General features: G+C 42.3%; 1 protein-coding gene across 1 annotated transcript in view; it reads right to left on the bottom strand.

The window, feature by feature from the left end:
• Positions 1-22912, bottom strand: part of SEMA3E (semaphorin 3E) — a 155288-nt gene that overhangs the window by 46805 nt on the left and 85571 nt on the right. Inside the window, exon 2 of the mRNA XM_083183083.1 lies at positions 19601-19761. Coding sequence (XP_083039209.1) covers positions 19601-19761 — 161 coding nt within the window. The remainder of the gene's footprint in view (positions 1-19600; positions 19762-22912) is intronic.

Below are 22912 nucleotides of genomic sequence, written 5' to 3' on the forward strand. Positions count from 1 at the left end.
CGCTGCGCTCGCCACACTATTCTATTCTCAACTCCACGCCGACGTGGATAGTAGGGGAATGAAAAGGTCGGAGGACGCGCACCGCCGCCCCTCGCGGGCTCGCTGCGCTCGCCATGCTTCGGGTTGGCGTCTATCGTGGGGTGGGGTTTACGCTGTTAAATTTGGGGGGGTTGGGAATATTTTGCATTGAATCCAATGTAAAATCGGGTCCCAGGGACCCGATTTACATTTCATTCAATCAAAAAATCGGGTCGGTCGCGTCGATCGCATCGCATGCGACCAAATCGCATGCGACCAAATCGCATGCGATGCGATCGACGCAATTTTTCCGACACGACCACCCCGATGTAAATCGGTGTGGCCGTGCTAGGAAACAAGTACCAAAATATAAATGTAAATTAAAGTCTCGCCACAAAACATTGAAAACGTAACATCCCCTAAGTAAAAATGGTAATGCAATTGTGAACTTTGATTTAAGAGGTTTAATATGCATTAAAATGTATCACAACAATATAAGTAAATGGTTTAAAAAATTTAAAGGAGCGGTTTACCTCTACTTCCTTTTTTTGCAGTTAACATGTTAAAAGAGAAAACTGTTGTTTAAATGCTAAAACCCAGATTCATGATGTTTATGTTATATTATTTTACATAGCTTCCAGGCAAAGCAGATTCTGCTAACACAAACCACACCCAGACTGGTAAGGGCTCAGTGCCAGAGTCATCTATCATAAAATGTTACTCCCGCAGAGGTGATTAGAGCTATAGGAATGAACGGTTTGCTTAAAAGTAGCAGAACCTTGCCGCATCTTTTAAAACTGTTAAAATGAAATTATTTCCAGAATACGAATGGATTAATTAACAGTTTATTTTCCAGAAAACTCTGTGTGAAGTGAAGAGAGATAAAATAGCAACCATCCAGCTCCTAACATACATTTTTCAAACACAGCCTGCAACATGGTAATTGGGAGCTGATTGGCTAGTAATTTATCTATTTTTTAAGGGCCAGATATAATCAAGCTTCAAAAAGTGATAAAATGGAGCGTGATAAAAAAAACAGCCAATCAGCTCCTACCTGTCATGTTACAGGATGGGTTTAAAAAAGGAAAAAGTTAGGAGTTGATTGGCTGGTTGTTTGTCACGTGTTATCACATTTTGAAGCTTGATACACCTTTTCCTAAATCTTAGCACACCTCTCTCTAATACTGCCCATGCACAGACATAGTATTATGGCTCATCAAAATCAAATTTCTGCTTATTTACATGGGAAAAATTATCACAATAAATGATGGATTACAACCAAAACTCTCCGGTTACAAACACACCTCAAAGATTGCAGCCAAATACTATTATGAATGCAAATAAGAAACAAATGGTGGCCATCAAAGTCACATGCATAGAGCTATACCATTGTGCAAATACCCAGGGTCCCAAAAATACAAGCATGGCTTTAGACTATTAGATTAAGACTGTTTGACAGAGGCCTAAACTTTATATTTATTTGACACATTCAGAGGATAGACAGATGCAATCTTGTAAACATGACTATACAGCAAGTAATTGAATATGTATGCATGACTTTGGGATTTAAATAAATCAAAAACACAAACAATCTAAAAGACAGGAGTATATCCAGCATGAGAAGCAGTTATACTGTACATATAAGAATAAATGCAAATATGTAACAATGTGCCCCGGTGCTGGGACAGCTCCCCTTCTCCCAGCACCGAAGCAGCAGCAGCAGGGACGGGGAGAGATGGTGCTGTGTCCTCCATGGGACACAGCTTCCCCCGGCGCAGGGATCAGCTGCCTGATCCCTGTGACAACAGTGCGGGCAGCGGCAGACTAGCGGTGGAGGGGGGGGGCGGGGCGGCTGTTCGAAGTTGGCGCCATTATGGCCAGCAATAAAAAATGCCACCGGCTGTGTTCAAACAACGGTGCCATTCGGGAGCCAATCACGGCTCCTGAATCTGCAGCCAATAGGAAATGGCCGCGCCATACTCGGCCCCGCCCCCGGCATCTGACGTCAGAAGCCGCTGGGGAGAGGCGGAAGAAGGTCCATCGGCGTTCCCACCCGATCCACCAGGGGGTGATTTGATGCGGCCGATGCATCGCTCCACTGGGGGTGGCGGGTGAGGGGGGGGGGGGGGAGAGTTGTTGCTCACTTCCATCCAGGGGGGACCTCCTGCTCTTAACTTCTACCCTCCAGTGGCTGGCGCCCTAGGAAAAAGGCCAAAAGCTGCCTAGTGGTGGCGCCGGCCCTGACTGCATACCTCTTACAAACTCTTGCGGTAACCCTTAACTGACAATTTCCACTTAATTTTCATATTGGGGCAGTTTTGTCATGGTTGATACACTGAGGGTCAAAAAATGCTTTACGCACTCTGTACATTAGGGTTATGTACAGTATGTGTCACCGCAATTATGGATGTTTTGTCCCGCAAGGGAAATATAGTAATAGAACTGATTAAGACAATGGATGAACTCTCTTTGGCAGGCTGCTTAGTACACAAAAAGTAAAGTGACTGCACAGTGAGCAATATCGTTAGCTGTAAAACTTGCAGAACAGTGATGAAATGATGGTTAGCACAAATAAATGTCTGTATTGTAAATAACAGGGGTGAAATGTACTGTAATAGGATGAAAGTGAGAGATTTGGTTAGAAATCTCCAGGTTTTTTAAAGTGGCAATCATTTACACTGCAAAACCAGTTTGATTTTAAAGTGTAAATGGTTGCTGCTTTTAAAAAAGCTGGAGATTTCTTACCAAATCTCTCACTTTCTGAATCTCTCATCCTACTACATTTCACCCCAGGTCTCATTACATTCGAGCTGACATAACATGTTCCGTTCATGCAATGCATGTTCCCATTAATAGCGGTTTGTAATAACTACAATTAAATCTGGCAACCTGATACTGGTAACAAACATTTCTGAGAAAAACATGTACAAGCATTGGCTGAGTGAAGAAAACATTTCATATCTTAAATAAATGAAGTCAGGAAATTAGAAATGCAACTGCTTGCAAAATACCCATTTACAGATGTTCAGGTAAGTGAGATTATTATTATTTTGTATTATTTTCTATGCATGTAAAATGTCATATTGTGCATTCTACTAATTTGAAATGATAATTTACATAGATCTACATATACAGTGGGGAGCAAAAGATTGGGCACCCCAGGCAAAAATTCATTTTAATGTGCAAAAATAAGCCAAGGAAAGATGGAAAAATCTCCAAAAGGCACCAAATTACAGATTAGACATTCTTTTAACATGTCAAAAAAAGTTTGATTTTATTTCCATCATTTACAATTTGAAAACAACAGAAAACAAAAAATGGCACCTGCAAAAGTTTGGGCACCCTGCAGAGTTTACAGCATGCACCGCCCCTTTGGACAGCTTAGACCTGGCAGTGTCATGGATTGTTCTCAGAGGCGGGCTGGGCCGGGGGGCAGGGTGCCAGCTGGCCCCTGGGCCAGTGCAATTAAGTGTTCCAGGGCCGCAGGCAGAGGATGCACCTGCTCCCTGACCCCAGCCGCTGTTCAGCTACAGAGAGATAGAGAAATACGAAGTTAAAGGGGCCAAGATAAAATGGCTGCCCCCATAATGGCTACAAAAGATGGCCACCGATAGTCAATCGGGAGCCAGGTTTCCTTCCCAACATCCCAAGAGGCTGCAGACTTGCGTTAAAGGGCGTGGCTTATCACAGTTTGAAGGTGTGCTGTGGGAAGAGACTAGGAGCAGCTCAGCAGCATGAAAAGAGACTTTATGGATTCCATGGACCACAGGAGAGATCTGAGAGGGTTCAGAGGTGAGGATTGCCTGCTAATCCACTGATATCTGTAACCCCTAATCAGATCAGACACTTGCCTGGAGGTAGGGAAAGGTAGGGTGAGTTCCTTCACATTGAATCTAAATACTTTTAGTAAGACTGTTTGTGATTTAAACAGCGCTTTTGAACCCAAACATAGAACAAGCACACTTTCCTCTTTAAATATTTAAACATTTATTCTTAAAAAAAGTCCATCGGCCGGTAGCACACAACATACACTAAAGTCAACACATACTGTAGAGTGTGAGCTCACTATATAAAATATATTATATGGGCATTACTAATTGGTTATAAAGAAGTCAGCTATTAATAGCAAAGCATATCCAGGCTAGTCGTCAATCTAGCAGTTGTTACTATTTTAGTCCCAAGTTAGACAAGCAGAAGCCAAAGTTCCTTTTTTAGCAATATTTTAGTTGCTTCTAGAGTGTAGTTAGCCTCTAAAACAACATACAAAGCAATCAAGGATAGTGTTCCATTTAATAATGCGTGTGAGGAAGCCGCTGACTATTTGAGAGGCGGGGAAACGTGTTCACTCTAAGGGCAGTATTCAATGAGAAAAGTTCTCAGTGTTTTGTGGAGAATTTGTGCTTTGTTCGCCTTGGACGGAGCATTTTGCTCTCCAAAAGCGAGCAACCCTATTCAATGTGAAATATTCTCCGTCTTTCTAAGTGATTTTCTCCGTGTCTCTCCGTGTAGCAATTCTCCATCTTTTGATGGGGAGCTGGAATGTGAACTTTTAAACTAAAAGGTTTTTTTTTTTAATTTTGGTGTCAAAAAATCATTTTTTTTTTCTGTGAAGGGGCATGTTATTTTTATTCATGTGCTTATAGCACATGAATATATATTTAATTTAAAAAAATATATATATTTTTTTTTTACACAGTGCAGCCAGCAGGGGGCCGGAGCGCTCGAGCCGCTCATTACATATTCATATATTCACTGCACCCGATCGTTAATATGAACGATCGGGTGCAGTGAATACTGGGTCCCCCGCTGGCTATAGGGGGGGGGCAGCCTGTGCTGCCTGGGTTCCGGAGAGCCCCCCTCCCCACCACATTCCTCTGGAGCAGCCAGGGAGACTATAATCTCTCTGGCTGCTTCCGTCCCCCGGCTCCCTGCCAGCTCCCTGCCGCGGACGCTCGTCCGCTGCAGGGGTTAAGACTCGCCGCGAGTGGCGGCGAGTCTTCAATACATTGAATAGTGGGAGCAAGAGGCTCCGGAACATGGAGAGTGCATGGAGAGCGAAATAAAACGCTCTCCATGCACGGAGAACTTTTTCATTGAATACTGCCCTTAGAGGCAAATTCCTTCTCAGATGGACAAAACCATGTGCACTACAGGGGGCAGATGTTACAGGTGCAGACAGAATTAGATTTGGGTGAGTTATTTTGTTTCTGTGCAGGGAAAATACTGACTGCTTTATTTTTACACTGCAATATAGATCTCACTTTTATGTAAAACCCCACTTAAATCTAATTCTCTCTGCACATGTTATATCTGCCCCACCTGCAGTGCACATGGTTTTGTCCATTTGAGAAGGAATTTGCCTCTTATACGGCCTACACACATGCCGATATTAAGGCATTTTCTAAGCGATTTTGCTTAGTTTTGCAAAGTCGCTTAGCAAATGCCCTCACATCGGTGTATGTGTGGGGGCTGTATCGGCATCGGTGCGCGTCCCCGCGCGTCTTTATCGGTGGCCGAGATTGACGGACAGTGTCCATCAATCTCGGCATCGGCAGTGTTCTCCCACCGGAGAACACTGGTGCTGTCCGCTCGCTTAGCACACAGAGCTGACAGCTCGCTCTGTGTGTGGGCTGTCAGCTCTGTGTGCTAGGCGATAGCTGCGCAGCACAGCCCGACCTAGCATAGCTAGGTAGCCCTGCACACATCGGTATGTGTGTAGGGCCCATAAGAGTGAACTAGAATAAAGGCCCTATGTGTTGATTTTAGTGTATGTTGTGTGCTACAGGTCAGTGGATCTTTTTTTTAAGAATAAATGCTTAAATATTTAAAGAGAAAGTATGCTTGTTCTATGTTTGGGTTCAAAAGCACTGTTTAAATCACAAACAGTCTTTCTCTTTTTTCTAAAAGGGCCGAGTATTACTTTTTGAAACAGCAGCAGGTTGAACCTTAGACAGGTTTTGTGCACTCAGCTTAGAATGCCTTGATTACTACTTTTAATAAGAATTGGCTGTAACTCTTAATTATCCAAAAGGATACTTGCATTCTATTATTTTCAATATTTTTTTTCATATAAATATTATTTCTTACATTATTATTTAATTTGGTACTTGTGTACTAGCACGGCACCCGATAATTAGTCGCCCGATTTTTTAATCGAATCGCATCGCATGCCATACACCCGATGGCATGCGATGCGACGCGATTTTAACTCATATTCGATATTAAATGGTATAAGTACCCTAATGGGTGCTTTTAAGCACCCTAATGGCTACTTACAATGCTTAAATGCACCCCCACGCCGCCCCCAAAGTATAAACGTGAACCCGAAGCGTGGCGAGCGCAGCGAGCCCGCGTCCTACGACCTTTTCATACCCCCACTATCCACGTCGGCGTGGAGTTGAGAATAGAAAGTGTGGCGAGCCCGAAGCGTGGCGAGCGCAGCGAGCCCCGCGAGGGGAAGCGGATACCTGTGAAGCCCACGAGGGGACCCGGATACCTGTTAAGCCCGCGAGGGGACGCGGATACCTGTGAAGGTATCCGCGTCCCCTCGCCACGCTTCGGGCTCGGTGGCTCGCTGCGCTCGCCACACTTTCTATTCTCAACTCCACGCCGTCGTGGATAGTGGGGGTATGAAAAGGTCGTAGGACGCGTACCGCCGCCCCTCACAGGCTTGCTGCGCTCGCCACGCTTCGGGTTCACGTTTATACTTGGGGGTGGCGTGGGGGTGCATTTAACCATTGTAACCACCCATTAGGGTGCTTATACAATTTATAATCGCATCGCATTGTATGGCATTGTATGCCATATACAATGGCATACAATTTAAAAATTGTATGCCATTGTACAACATCGGCCAATATCGCGTTGCATCGCATACCATCGCATGCGATATGGTCTCCGATGCGATGAGCGCCGTGCTAGTACACAAGTACCTTTAATTTTATACATAAATTGTAGCTTTTATTCTCTTAAAACTACTTGCTAATCGTAAATCAAGAGCTGCTGCATATTTACGTACAAAACAGCACAGAGATATATACATTCGGCTCTCCCTTCTGCTGCTGGTGGCGCTACCTGTCATACACTGACCGGTGCAACAGCAGCACCTTACATCCCTGCACAAATGGCCGAGTAGCAGAGCAGGGAGAGCACCTATACAGCCCAGAACCACCCTGCTTTGTAGGCTCTGCTGAGCTGGTAGTGCTGGCCCTGGCCATAATACAGTACATTGTGTTCAGGGAACAGGTGTAAGGGTAGTGCAGTATGTGTGGGGTGCAGGGGGTGCAGTGTGTGGGGAACATTTGCAGGGTAGTGCAGTGTGGGCGGGGAGCAGTTGGAGCAGTAGTACAGGGGTAGTGCATTGAGCTCAGTATTAGTGTAGTGTAGTGTGTGTATGGTTAGCAGGGAAAGTGCGGAGTGCAGGTGCAGGGGTAGTGCAGTGTGTGCGGGGAGCAGGGGTAGTGTAGTGGGTGTATGGGCAGCAGGAATAGTGTGAAGAGCAGGTGCAGGAGTAGTGCAGTGGGTGAGGGGTGCAGGTGTAGTGTAGAAAGTGTAGTCTGTTGATTGACAGGAAGCCAGTGTTTCTGGACAGAAACATGGTAATTTGTGAGTTTTTTTTTAAATCAGGCATTTTTGGGGTGGGTCTTTGATGTCAGCACTGACCACTTCTAGCCTGTCTCAGTCACAGATTAGTGGAAGACTTAGACCTACCCTCATTTGCCCAGATGGAAGTACCTTTTGATGTTCCGGGATTTTTGAATACATCTGTGAATTCACACTTTTGAAATTTGTATTTTTTTTTTGTCTGTGCATCAACTTGAAAAAAAAAACCTTAAACCCAATTTAGTATCAAAATTGTTGTAGCTGCGGGAAAACCCACACAGGTGTGGGATTTTTTATAAAATCAAACTTAATTGAATATGCACCCAAGTGTGTCACTACAGTATATATGTGTGTGTGTATATATAATATACTTTTAGTACTGCGTCCTGCTTGTTATTTCATTAGCTATTTAAACCACACCCACATTACACAAGCCACTCCCCCAACATTATTTTTATTCATTGTATTCCCTGTGAAAACCTGGGCCACTTACTTGTGTCTGTCCCCCAGGCTGAAAGTTGCCAGCCAGCCCCTGTTCTCAATCATCGTCTGGAGAGACCAGGTGATGTCAATCTCAAAGGTTTTAAAAGCCTAGACTCATCTGACCTCAGGGCCGGCTCTACCACTAGGCAACTTTAGGCAGTTGCCTAGGGCGCCGGGATCTAGGGGGGCGCCACCAAGTCTGCCTATCAAAAAGACAGTCAATCAAGAATGTCTGTGAGGATCCTTGTTGTACTTAATGCAGGTGGTTGCTGTGGAACCTCTACGACCTCACCTCCATACTTTCCCTTGAGGTATACTTCCCTATTTTGCTGCCCCCTCTTCCTGTACTCTTCCTGTACTCTGTTGTGGGTGGAAAAGAGGAGGGTGCTGGGGGCCTCCAGAGAAAGCAGGGGACTTGCCCACCTACTTGAGGGGCTGTACCACTCAATTTTGGGAGGCTCCCTGCCATTACAGAATGTTAGGCAAGTATGCATTAAGGGATTGGTAAATGGTTATTGGTGGCAGTTTGGGGGGGGGGGGGGGGCGCAGTAGGTTGAAGTTTTGCCTAGGGTGCTGAGAAGCCTTACACCGGCCCTGTCTGACCTTGCCCCAACAATCAGTTCCTCTAAGCCTAGGCTCCCTGGGGTGCCTTGGAGCACTTGCCCCCTTGGTTTGGTTGTACAGAACCGATTCAAATTATTTATGGTCAATGTAATAGGTAAAATCAGTGTTTGTGGCTTCCAGTTTTTAAATATTTGGATAAGCAGAAGCGAATCCTGTCCCTAACTACATAACTGGACCTAAGGATGACATAAAAGCACAACTTTTTTAATTTAATATTGTTTTCTGAAATTCTCGGTAGCAAACTTTGCACCTAGGGGTGCCTTGACACAAATTCTGATAATCTAGCGTGCCGTGATGCAAAAAAGTTTGGGAACTGCTGCTCTAAGCAGTTGTGTAGAACCCTGAAACTGAGAATAGTTGATATTCACAAAGCAGGAGAAGACTATAAGAAGATAGCAAAGCGTTATCAGATGCCCATATCCTCTGTTCGGAATGTAATTAAGAAATGGTAGTCATCAGGAACAGTGGAAGTTAAAGCAAGATCTGGAAGACCAAGAAAAATATCAGACAGAACAGCTCACAGGATTGTGAGAAAAACAAGTCAAAACCCACGTTTGACTGCACGATCTCTCCAGGAAGATCTGGCAGACACTGGAGTTGTGGCACACTATTCCACTATAAAGAGATACTTGTACAAATATGGTCTTCATGCAAGAGTCCTCAGAAGAAAACCTCTTCTACGTCCTCACCACAAAAATCAGCTTTTAAAGTTTGCAAATGAACAATTAGACCAGCCCTTATGCATTTTGGAATCAAGTTCTGTGGACCGATGAGGTTAGAATAGAACTTTTTGGCAGGAATGAGCAAAGGTACGTTTGGAGAAGGAAGGACACAGAATTTAATGAAAAGAACCTCTGTCCAACTGTTAAGCATGGGGGTGGATAAATCATGCTTTGGCGTTGTATTGCAGCCAGGGAACATTTCACGAGTAGAAGGAAAAATGGATTCAATAAGATTCCAGCAAATTTTGGATGCTAACTTGATGCCATCTGTGAAAAGCTGAAATTAAAGAGAGGCTGGCTTCTACAAATGGATAATGATCTTAACACACCTCAAAATCCACTGTGGATTACATCAAGAGGCGTAAACTGATGGTTTTGCTATGGCCTTCACAATCTCCTGACCTCAACATCACTGAAAATCTATGGATAGACCTTAAAAGAGGAGTGCATCACAAACAGCTCAGGAATCTCAAAGAACTGGAAGACTTTTGTAAGGAAGAATGGGCGAAGATACCTTAAACAAGAATTGAAAGACTCTTGGCTGGCTACAAAAAAAGCGTTTACAAGCTGTGATACTTGCCAAAGGGGGCAGTACAAGTTATTAACTGCAGGGTGCCCGAACTTTTGCAGACGCCATTTTTTTGTTTTCTGTTATTTTGAAAGTAAAATGATGGAAATAAAATCAAACTTTTTTTGACATGTTATAAGAATGTCTAATCTGTAATTTGGTGCCTTTTGGAGATTTTTCCATCTTTCCTTGGCTTCTTTTTGCACATTAAAATGAAATTTTGCCTGGGGTGCCCAAACTTTCGCTCCCCACTGTAGTTCCTAATTTTATACATGTCAAATATACACAATATACACCTTGTAAATAGCACAATGATTTAAATCACAATGCATCAGGGATCTATTTATTTGCCTAAATATTAGTGTATGATAAGTAAATTTACAATTCACTATGGTAATTTATCTAGAAACTACTGTAGTTACCAGTCCATCAAAATGACTGAATAACATAATAGTAATATCTCTGACAGCAGTGTGTGTCTGAACAGAGCAACACACAAACTGATCCGATGAGTGCCATCTAGTGTGCGCAAAACACTTGAATTCCCCCTGAGGTGAGGAGCAGCATTATGCTTTTGTTATATAGGATTCAGTTATCTGGGAAGCATTGTAACATGTTATGGTAATTTTTATAGAAATGTAATGATCTGGGAAGTACCATAACAATGCTATGTGCTGGCCACGTTCCCTGAGCACATGATGTTGTGAACTCATACAGGAGGAGTCTGACCACTGTCTGTAAGCGCAGAACTGCCTGAAGAATCCTCTAAAGGACACCACCATGGTGCTGCAGTGACATTGGCTGCAGAATAACTTTCCAGAGATAAAGTACTAAGCAATCAGATTCTATGGGGTACATTTACTAAAGCTTCTAAAATGAAAAGAGGTGTCCATAGTAACCAATCAGATGCTATAATTTTCTAGACTACAAAAGAGAAATGATTGGTTGATATGGAAAACATATCTTTTCATTTTTATAAGCTTAACTAAAAGAAATTATGAAAAACTCATGTTGACCTTTTTCCATGTCCACCTTTTACATGTGTCGACCTTCTTCCTGTCGACAAATAGTCGGCTTTTTGACTGTTGACCTAATGATTGCATACTGATAAATTTTCCCCATGATTGATATTAGTGATGTAAAAAAATGTTTTTCATTGGCAGAGCCAATGCATACTTCAAGAGGACAGAGAATAAATCATATTTATGTCATCAAGATTTGTAATATTCCTGTAAAAAAAACACGGTTCCATATTGCCTTTAAATTAAGGCCTCCTGGAATTTACATTTCCTTAGCAATCAGTATATGTATTTACATTATGACTTTGGGGAGATGGATAGTTAGGCTACAATATGGCATCACAGCTTTACTAATTGTAAAAACCTCAAGGGTTGCTACGAATATGTCAATTTAGTGTAGTAAAAACAAAATGCTAAAATATGTGAGAAAAAATGCTTTAAAACAATAATAAAACAACAATAATAAAGCACTTCGTAAAATGACCTTCAGATGTATTTCTTTCATAGAGTGAGTTGATTTGATGAGGTCATGTAGATAGCACACAACCTTATGCCACTCACTGCCATGTGGGGAGGACAGCAGGATAGAAAGTGATATGATGTCACAGAACCAAGTCCAGGACAGAGATGAGAGGAGAGACCCTCTGGTATTGCTCACATCAGGGCCGAAACTAGCTTTTTTGGCGCACGGGGCAAGGCAGTCACATATTAAAGAACAAGTGATGCTGTAAAGGTTTAAACATTAAAATGCATTGTTATTGGCATGTGCAATAAAAATGTCTTCTACAATATTAATTAGCAAGTGTTGATTGCATGATAATGAGTGGTAGCATATAGGCCCACAGTGGTGGGAAGCAAAGCAGCTGGTGAAACTCCCTACTGTAGCCTCTGCCACTGGACAGGTAGACTTTTGGTGAGGGCACCTATCACCCACCCCCTCCCTAGGCCTGTGGGGCATTTTCAGGCTATGGCCTGTCAGCACAATAGGTATGCACTAGGCCCGTGGGGCTGATCCAGGCTATGGCCTGTGGTGAAATAGCTATGCGGGCATTAGGCTTGCGGGTAGTTAGGAACATTAGTACCAGTTCAGGTGTGCCCCTTAAGGTATATGAAGTGCCCCTTAAGGCCAATTAGGTAGGCCAACAGGCCTGAGCCATTACAATGTGCCGCCCTCACACAGGGACACAGTACATCAGAAGCAAGAAGCAGGCTCCTCCTCCACGGTGTCTGCCATGCTAGCCTGTGCCCAGGAGACTGGAGCAATGAGCAGCACTGGAAATCCAAACCAAGCTCGGTAATCTTACACTGTCCTTCTGCCACTGTCTCTGCTGTATCTCTTTGGGGCCAATTCAGACCCGCTTGGAACGGGCTGAATTCGGCCCAGCATCCGATGGTGGGCGGTTTTATGCGCATGTGCGAACCTCGGAAGCTGATGGATTCGTCGAGTTTCACACTCACTGCGCTGTTCACTTCAGAGGGGGTGAGAGCAGACAGGGGGCTGGAGTAGGGTAACACCCAGGAAAACACAGGCATTAACTTGGGAACGCAGGCAGGGCCATGCCTGCTCGGGGCGGGTGGCCGACATTCCTTGACATCAACGCCTGAACCCTTTTCGGCGATTGACCAGCAAATGATTTCTCTCCCCTTTGGCTGCATGCGAGGGGATGTGTTCTTGTACACATCCCCTCGCATGCTAGTGAGGGGATGCGGGTGGCACGTTCGGCGCTGACCTGTTCACTAGGCTGCGAGTAAGTAAATGCAGCCTAGAGAACTCTCTCCATCCCTCTCCCTACTGCCTCTCTGGCCCTGCTGCCTCTCTCTGTCTCTATGTCCCTGCGCACAGTGTCCCCCTCCAGTCACCACTGTATATGCATATTCTACACCGCCATCGTGGAGTCTGTCTTATGTTCCTCGATCACAATCTGGTACGGTGGCGCAAGCGAGAACGACAAACAAAAACTGCAGAGGGTAGTGAAGACTGCGGAAAGGATCATAGGGACCGACCTCCCCTCGATAAGGGATCTGTTCTCATCCAGGGTAAGGAAACGTCGGTCGGCGTTGCAGGGGTGACGGTCGGCAGGTTTCCCGGCGCTTGGAGATGATGTCATCTCTTAGCGCCGGCTCAGGGCCGAATTCACCTGCCTTCCCTACCCGGCATAATGCCGGGGGACGCTGGTGTAAAAGGGAACAACTGCCAGGTCGCATCCGGGTTCAAAAACATGGGTGCGACCCGGCAGTTTTGGACTAAAAGTGGTATAATAGTCGACAGTGACTAGGTCGACACCTGAAAAAGGTTGACATTGCCAGAAGGATGACACAAGCTTAAGGTCAACATGGTTGACACTCAAAAAGTTGACAAGGGGTTTTCACAGGTTTTGTGTCTATGAAGGCATATGTCGACATGGGCACCATTTAAGTATACCGTGTCCCAGGGCTGCCACTAGGAATTTTGGGGCCCAAAACTGATTTCCAGTCTGGGCCCCTCTGAAACCCCCATCTCCCCCCTGCTCCCTTTACTTACCCCAGAAGCACATTCAACTTCAATGTAGGATGCCTGTGGCCAATTAAATGCAGCACCGGCTGGTGAGCCAATCAGAGCTCGTGTACTGGCAGCTGCTCTGAATGGCTAATGGTACACGAGCTCTGATTAGCTCAAAAGCCAGTGCATCATTTAATTGGCCTCCTGTGTCCTGCATTGAAGAAGTCCAGATCCACGTACAGTACACTGCACCAAAAAATCCATTTCCGACTGCAACACACTTTTAAGTTTAAGCTTTTTAAAGCCAAATGATGCTTGATAATCATATGATAATCACTGGGGCTTGAGGGGACATGGAATGATGCATGCTGCATATAGAATAGAATAGAATAGAATCAACTTTATTGGCCATGTGTGCTTGCGCACACTAGGAATTTTTTGTAAATTACAGTACAGCATCAAGCAGGGATGAAAAGGGGGGGAGGGAGACATTACATATATTACATAAAGACATTACAAGCATTTAATTTCTAGCTACGACTATGGTGGTCAGGTCGCCAAGTAGGGACACGTTGTTTGGCTGTTGATATTGGGATTGCATTCGCTTTGATTGGATTGTTCAGGTGATGGACGGCTAACGGAAAGAAGCTTCTTGCGGATCTGGACGTTTTGACGGGAATGTACCTGAACCGTCTTCTGGATGGTAGGATGTCGAACAGGTTGTGACCAGGATGCAGCTTGTCGTTTGCGATCTTCTCCGCACACAGGCATCCATTCACCTCTGCTGCTGTCTGCAGATTACCGCAGACAGCAGCAGAGGCTGTACGCAGCCCCTGCCCAACCTCCAGAATGACCTCAGGGTGCTGTGGTCCGGAGGTTGGGGCTCCCTGATTGGAGGAAATGGGTCCCTGAGTCGGATGACCCGGGTTAACCATTTTCACGGCCCCTGACTCCGGGAAGCCCAGTGTCTGACCCTGAACATTTGCTGGGTCGGACACTGGGTAACATTTTTTAATTTGCCCTTTTACACCTAGCCCTGGCCCGGACTGGAGCGGCAATAATCTGGGTCGCGGCTCTGGTGTAAAAGGGATATAAGTGATTAACCTATTGACTGTTGACCTAGACTATGTCAACCCATTATACTGTAACCATTTTTCTATTTCTATAATGTAAAATATCATATAATTGACATTTTATAATGGCACCCACCGACCCACACCCCAAACTTTGACCATTTTTATTTAAAGAAATTGGTTTATGCACCAATTGATGCCCCATCACACAAACTCCTCCCACGTTGTCCAGAGCTCCACCCACCTAAGAAGTTCCCATAGCCATTTTTCTAGAAAAATACCCCTGCATAAAAACCATTACTAAAGCTTGATAGACCGTGAATAAATGAGACACTAAGTTTGCACTACATAATAGTGAAATCTATACTCAAGATAGAAGACCTAAAACATAATACACAAACTAAGCTTTAACCTCAATAGCAGAAAAGTATGATTAATCTGTGTCAGGGTCTGTTAAACACAACCTGTTTTAAATTTAAGCATTATCATATTTTAAAGTATATATCTACAATATTAAAAAATAATCTCTTTTGAAAATCAGCCAAAGCCCTTTCTTCACAAGGTTAGGACATTTCAATTGAAGAAAGTAATTTACCAGCAAAAGACCTACTATTGCAGTGTATGGAGAGCAAAGGAAAATGTATCCCTTCATCAACATCACATACGGCTGCTTTGTAGTTGTATTTTAAAAAGTAGTTTGCACATATAGTCGTATGTGCTATACAGGAGGTCTCTTGGAAGTTGACTTTTTAAGATATAGAAATCGTATCATTCATGCATAAGAACCCATCCTAAGGGGATTATTCTCTCAGAAAGGCACAATCACTCTCTAATGGACAAAACCATGTGCACTGCAGGTGGAGCTGATGTAACATGTGCAGAGAGAATTAGATTTTGGGTGTTTTATTGTTTCTGTGCAGGGTAAATGCTGGCTGCTTTATTTTTACACTGCAATATATATATATATCAGTGTGAAGTACACCCCCCACCCAAATCTAACTCTCTCTGCACATGTTACATCAGCCCCACCTGCAGTGCATATGGTTTTGTCCATAAGAGAGCGATTGTGCCTATCTGAGAGAATCAGAATAACCCCCTAAATGATGCACTCTGGTCCTGCCAAGCATAAGCATTGCACAGGGCTGCACTGAGCAATTGTGCAGTTTATTCCAAACACAATCTTATAAAGTGTTGCTTAATCAAAAAGCCCACTTCATGTATTCCATTTCCAACACTCAGTATGGGGGAATTAATTTGTTAATTCTAAGAAAAAATCTGAAGCCATATTTTCCTTTAATTTACTTAGTTCCCCCCCCCCCCCCCATACATTAAACAATAGACAACTGACCCCCTGGTGTGAGCACCATGTTCTTTGGCTATTATGATGTGTTCTGAAAACATACCCATGGGTCATAAATCATTATTTTCCTAATTGATGTTTGGTAACTAAAGAAAAAAAAGAAGTAAAAACATGCTGTTCCTTTGTCGCATTACTTTCTGAGGGCATGTAACTAGCATTGCTGTATGTTAAAACTAGGCAAAATACCTTTAACCATTTGAGTGCCAACATCTCTGTGAGAGATGTACAAAATATCCGCAAAAAATTCCAGTGTCGCTCACATTTGTTATATAAATTAAAATAAAAAATGTGTAAAAAATGCTATATTTCCTAATCAAGGTAAACATTACAGGCCAGTATAAGGGAGAAGGATGTTTTCTTGGCAATTTTTACACCTATTTTGACAATTTCTCTTGGCACTCCTACGGCTTAGGGATCATTTAAGAGTGATTTACACATTTTCTGATCTTTGCAAAAACCTCTAAAAAAGGGAAGGCATCTACATTTGCAACTTCATTTTCAGTCCACCCGCCATGCTTGTGGTGGAAAGAGTATAATATTTATATTGCCACCCACTTACTGCCCATGCCCTTCATTCTAACATTTTATTTCTCCTACAAAACTACTGCTCATTTATGCCAGCGAATAGCTTCCAAAGTACTGCATGTCAATTTTACTGAAGTATACTTGATACTAAGATCTTTGCCTACAACTTTTGAGACCAGGCAACATCATCTTTCTATCTACTCACCTCATTGACAGAACTGTCTTTGGAGCAATCTACAATTTCTACCACCTACCACCAATTTCTACGACCGCTTTCCCAATCTTAAGGGGTAAATTTACTAAAGCTTCTATAAATCAAAAGAGGTGATGTTGCCCATATAAACTAATTAGATTCTGTTAATCATTTTCTATGATGCAATTGAGAAATGGACAACATTACCTCTTCTCATTTTAATTTACACCTTAGTGTATGGTTTCCCTGAAATATCAGACTTGCAATTCAGATGATCTCTTATAGGCTAACATCAGTATCTCCAGCTATTACCCAAAATACCCAAGCTGCGCAGTAACCATTAAAGTTACATTTCTAACGATATAACCAATGCATATTCATTGAATAGAATTCATACTGCATATACAGTATGACAACAAAGTTATATCTATAATCAGTGGTCGAAGTGGGGCGGTATACGGGGGTATGGCATACCCCCACTTTAATCTGAAGATAAAAAAAAAAAGTTTTTTTTCCCCCTCAGGATGCTCTCTGATCACTCAGCAGCACATATTGTGCTTTTGTAATACCCCTGTACAACGGGGCAGTCTGGCAGGGGACGTTGATGTACAGGGGGGTGTCCGAAGGTGCGCACTATATTCACTCTTTACTTTTCCATACCCCCACTTCAAAATTTCCATACCCCCACTTCAAAATTTCCACTTCGACCACTGTCTATAATATACAAAAAGTAACAACTTAAAAATGGATGAATATATGAAAAATGATTGATTGATTTCAAAGTACCATCTTATTATAACTCTCCCTCTCCACTGCTGTTGGTGAGGATTATAGGGGTTAATTATTGCCCAAAAACGATATGCAAACCTCCAGAGAATATTGTTATAATACTAGCAAACTGCGGTAGATTTGTCTATTTAAACGTTCACATTTTGCACTATTGGTTAATTCTGGAGGAATCTGGGTATTATCAAAAAACAGCTTCATCTCTGAGCAATAACAGACCCATGTTTGTATAGAGCACCTCTTTATCCATGGGCAACAGTGCACCGCAGTCAACGTCTCCTTTGCCCCAGATTCCTTGTTAACTAACCAATAGAAATCTGCGTGGCAGACGGATACAGGAAGGAGATGTTGACTGCTGTGTCCAAGGTGCAGTGGCTGTGATACATGATGTTGATTAGGTACATGCAGGGACCCACACATATTAAAAACATGATTAAAAGGGTACATGAATGCTGAAACCATCAGGCCCATTATTTGCATATCTATGTTTCTGCCTCTGGTCCCAGATGTGTACTTCTGCTCTTGTATCTGATGAGACTGTCCCAAATTTGTGAATTTCTGGATGAATATCAATACTGCTTCACTGACTTTTGCAGTTACTGTTTTCAGAAACCCATAAGAACCCTAATGAAAAAAACACAACTGCCAGACTGATAGCCAAGGAAGTCACATTTTGTCAGATATTGAAAATGCATTATTATCAATACATGGCTGTGATAGTGGCAAAAATTATTTTTAGTGTGACCGTATGTGACAGCCATCTACAGTATCAGTCACACTTCCATAGATCATACAGACGAGATCTCGTGGAAGCTTACGTTTTCTACCCCTCGATCAGGATGTGATCTAAATACCCTCATTCCAGTCCACTTGCCACTTTGGGGGGTTATTCTGGTTCACTTCTTCTGGCAAATTCCTTCTTAGATGGACAAAACCATGTGCACTGCAGGGGGGCAGATGTAAAATGTGACGAGAGAATTAGATCTGAGTGAGTTATTTTGTTACTGTGCAGGGAAAATACTGACTGCTTTATTTTTACACTGCAACATAGATCTCACTTTGAAGTAAAACCCCACCCAAATCTAACTATCTCCGCACATTTTACATCTGCCCCCTGCAGTGCACATGGTTTTGTCCATCTAAGAAGGAATTTGCCAGAAGGAGTGAATCAGAATAAACCCCTTTATCTCCTGTTGCTGAAAATGATTGCAGTCCTCATATATTCTGATTATAGAGTATTTGTAAAATTGTAATCATATTTGTTTACCTTTGTAGTTGTTACTAGGTTATTTAATATACTCTTAACTCCTTAAAGTGGTCTTAAAAAATGAATCAAACCATCAACCAATCAAAACTAACATTGATTTAAAGGTTGGAGTGTCGTGGGGGTATACAGGTATTGTTAGAAAAAAAAATATTAGCTACAGTAACTGTCATAGCCTGGATTTTAAAAAGGATTTATTATTATTCTATGATTCACTGGTGGTTGAAACTGTATAGATCATCTAAGATTAAGCTGCAAAGACATATTTTACTTACTTCATCAACTTAAACCTCAAGAGCAGCACTCACGGGGAAAGGTGATTACCAGAAAAGAAATCTAAAGTGAAGCAAACTCGTGCTTATACTGATGTAATTCTGGTTGACACATTCCGGATTCTTTTCAACAAACAGTAAATCTGTCATTTATTTTTAATTTACCAAAGACTTGTGGATATAGCAGCTAGGGCTGACTTAGTAAACTCCCAATGCGTGATAGGAGGCACGTGCACTTATTGTATGTGAAAGTCACAGTACAGCTAAATCATTAAGCCTACAGCAACTCATTTCTAAAAATGTTCTTTGCTTTTAGAGGCGTAATTATATTAACCTTTGGTAAAAAGAACAATTATGCAGAACTCATCACTTGCATAATGATCATGCTGAGCTAATTATGCAAGCACTGTGTTCTATGTAATTAATGGCATGACATCATTTTGGAAAGTATATATCATTAAGAAGTAACAAGGTGTATACTCAAAACCATACCACTATATTTTGTTTACTTTATCTAAACTTATTTGTTACATAACCCAATACATCTTCATTATGAAACTGAAATGTAGTAACATTTTAACTTTGCTTTCACTGTGTTGAATGTAAAGTTACCTCTTTGTATTTTTCACTGACGTGTTCCAAGCTAAGTGAATACACATGATTTCTGCCTCCGACAAACAATCTTTCTTGATACTCATCCAAATACATGGTACATAGGTCAAGAGTTCCAGGTGAACTTTGGAAGACTGACGTTCTGTTTAAATCCCGAAGTTCTGAAATACAAATCATTAAGTTAAATAATCTAAACAGTATGACATTGAACCATAAATGTACATGTATATATATATATATATATATATATATATATACACACAAGTCCACAGTATGCCGGCACTCACCTACAGTAGCGAATAGGTGCCTTCCCTGAAGTAGTAGGTAACAGTCCAAGGATTTGGGAGGCACTCAAATAAATACAATAGCCAATGGGGTAAGCCTCTCTCCTGTGTAACTTGCGTCCTGAGGAAGGGATCACTCCCGAAAGCGCTCGGCGCTTTAAAACACAGTTTGTCTTGTTACCCCATTGGCTATTGTATTTATTCGAGTGCCTCCCAAATCCTTGGACTGTATATATATAAATATATATATATATATATATATATATATATATACACACACACACACACACACACACACACACACACACACTATAGTCCACTGGGCATATTTGTAAATAATTATTATGATGGACTTTTCATTTAAAAGGTGAGAATATTTTTTGTCATGGAATTATAACATTTCTGCAGTCAATAAAACAAAACAAAAAATTGTATACACTGTACTCTATTAATTGGAAATCCTTTAGTCCATTGGTTCCAAAATATCTTGAATTATGACATCCTAGAGTATCAGCATTCTGTCAAGGCCAAAAATTGCTTATTGATAAAATTAACAAAATATTAACTAAATTGTGCTGACCTGTTACCAGGGCTATTTTTCAGCAGGCTCCAACAGGAACTGAGGCCCTTATTCTAGTTCACTCTTTCTGACAAAATATTTCTTAGATGGACAAAACCATGTGCACCGCAGGTGAGGCAGGTGTTACTTGTGCAGAGATAATTAGATTTGGGTGGGGTTTTACACCTGCCTCACCTGCAGTGCACATGGTTTTGTCCATCTAAGAAATATTTTGTCAGAAAGAGTGAACTAGAATAAGGGCCTTAGTTCCTGCTGGAGCCTGCAGAAAAATAGCCCTGGCTACAGTATGTTCTAGAGTGAATACAGTCATAGTATACGGGGTGGTCACTCTTTTTAAAATGGTTTTCCTGAAAAAAAAAAAATAGCCCTGCCTGTTACCCTTAGGTTCAGTCATGTGGTGGCTGACATAGGGCTGTATTCAGTCCTGGGTTCTAACAAAAGGAATGAAAATCAGCCTAGATTCTGACTGCCAGGAACTCGACAGTCAGTATTTAATGTACAGCTATGCCTTCATAAAGGACAGCTTGTCTGAAACGCGTTGGCGGAGGGGACTGATAAGCTCTGGACGGATCATCAGGACTTTTACAACTTTCAGCATCCAGGGACGCTTAAAGTTTTACTATCTATGCTGTATGTGTCTGCTTTTGCACAAGTAGACATTGATTTCTGGTGAGAGTCCACTGTTTATACCCACTTTTTGTGTGTAGTGTATTACTTTTTAAACATTATTCATTAAAAAAAGGTATTTCACCATTGGGAGATATCTTGTTTAATGTTTTCTACATGTTGGATGATCGTAGATGAGTCAGGAGGATCCGTTTGAGGACCTATTTTCCAGATTCCAAATTACAAGCGATTATGGTCTACTTTTCTGTGGACAATCAGAGAGGGTACGATTCCTATCTTAAAGTGTTATTATTATAACCCTTCATTGTTTGATGGTACTGCACTATATTGTTGTTTCTCTCCTTTTATGTCATACGAGTAACCCTCAGTGATACACTTGAAGGAGGGACACTAAAGGAGCGCATGAAAAACTGTCCGTATTTTCTGTGTTGGACTATGTGTGGTGTGTTTGGTGACACACCTACCGTACAGGTCAGGCTGCTCTGAAGCGCATTATTTGATCTCAAAACTTCCATTTGCATTTATAGTATTTAATGTACTGACTGTCGAGTGTCAGATCGGATCTGTTTTGTCGGAAACTGCCTTCAATGCTGTCGGCAATGGCAGCATTGAATAGGTGATGGATGCTATTTCCCCAGTCGGAAATAGTGGCCGGGATTGAATACCGCCCACAGCAGTGGTACTTATTGTCCACATACTTTATGATTGGCATCCACCATCCCTGGTTTTGACAATGAATTTGACCATGCATGTAAATAATTTGTTTTAGCCTTGGATCACCAACAAATAAGTTTATATTCATTGATGAACAGCAATAATGATCACACAACTAGGATAAATATTTTTTCAAGCAGTAGACAAGACTGGCATGCAAGTGGTTTAAACAGAACTCATGGAAAAGTTGTTTAACAAAAAAAACTTGGTATTATGCTAAAAGGTACTTGGCTGCCCCAGTCTCTAGTCTCTAGTCTCAGAGTCATAGAAGGAATATAATGCATCCTAAGCCTGCCTCACTTCTTGTCCATGTCCACGGCCTCTCTGGAATCTGAAAGGTGAGCTCCTGGTGCATACTAAGGACCCATAGGGGAATTCTACAGTGGATTTGAAGACTGTATATGTCATTCTGAAAACCCTGCAAGACTTATACCCCTTTTACACCGACGCAAATACCCGGGTCATTGGTGAGTCAGCAGCAGTGTAAATTGGTCACGCCGTGTCCCTTTACATGGGACTTCTAGGCTAAGACCTATATAGAGGGCGGTGTAAACGGGTCCGCTGGGTCATCTGACCCGGCTCCTGTTTACATGAATGGGGGACGTCCAACCTCCAGTGGAGATTACAATCTATATTCCCTACCACATGCAAACACACACACACACACAAGTACAGGGAAAATATACAAACTCCACACATTTAGGGCCATGGTGGGAATCAAACCCATGACCTCAGTGCTGTGAGGCTGTAATGCTAACCATTACACCATCTGTACTGCCCCAGTAGTACACTTTTTCATTTAACAGTAATTCCAAAACAACAGTGCTGAGTAAAACAATGATTTCACAGAAATCCACTCTATATAACCGATTTCCATTGTCATACGTCCTAATTTATAGCTGATCCTTGCTGTATTCTATTGCTATAAGTAGTGGTGGTCAGTGCCTCCACTTCTCATGGCAGAAAAAATATGTTGTGTTTTTTTTCTTGTAAAAGTAACTGCTGGGCATATAGCTATGCTCAAGCGATTGGGGGTGTTGAAACCACCACTATGCTGTGATCACAGACACAGCATGCTGCAGTAATGTCCAAGGTTTTATCGCATTT

Source organism: Crinia signifera, chromosome 4 (genome assembly GCF_055691185.1).
Source record: "Crinia signifera chromosome 4, ASM5569118v1, whole genome shotgun sequence".
In the NCBI taxonomy this organism is placed as follows: Eukaryota; Metazoa; Chordata; class Amphibia; order Anura; family Myobatrachidae; genus Crinia; species Crinia signifera.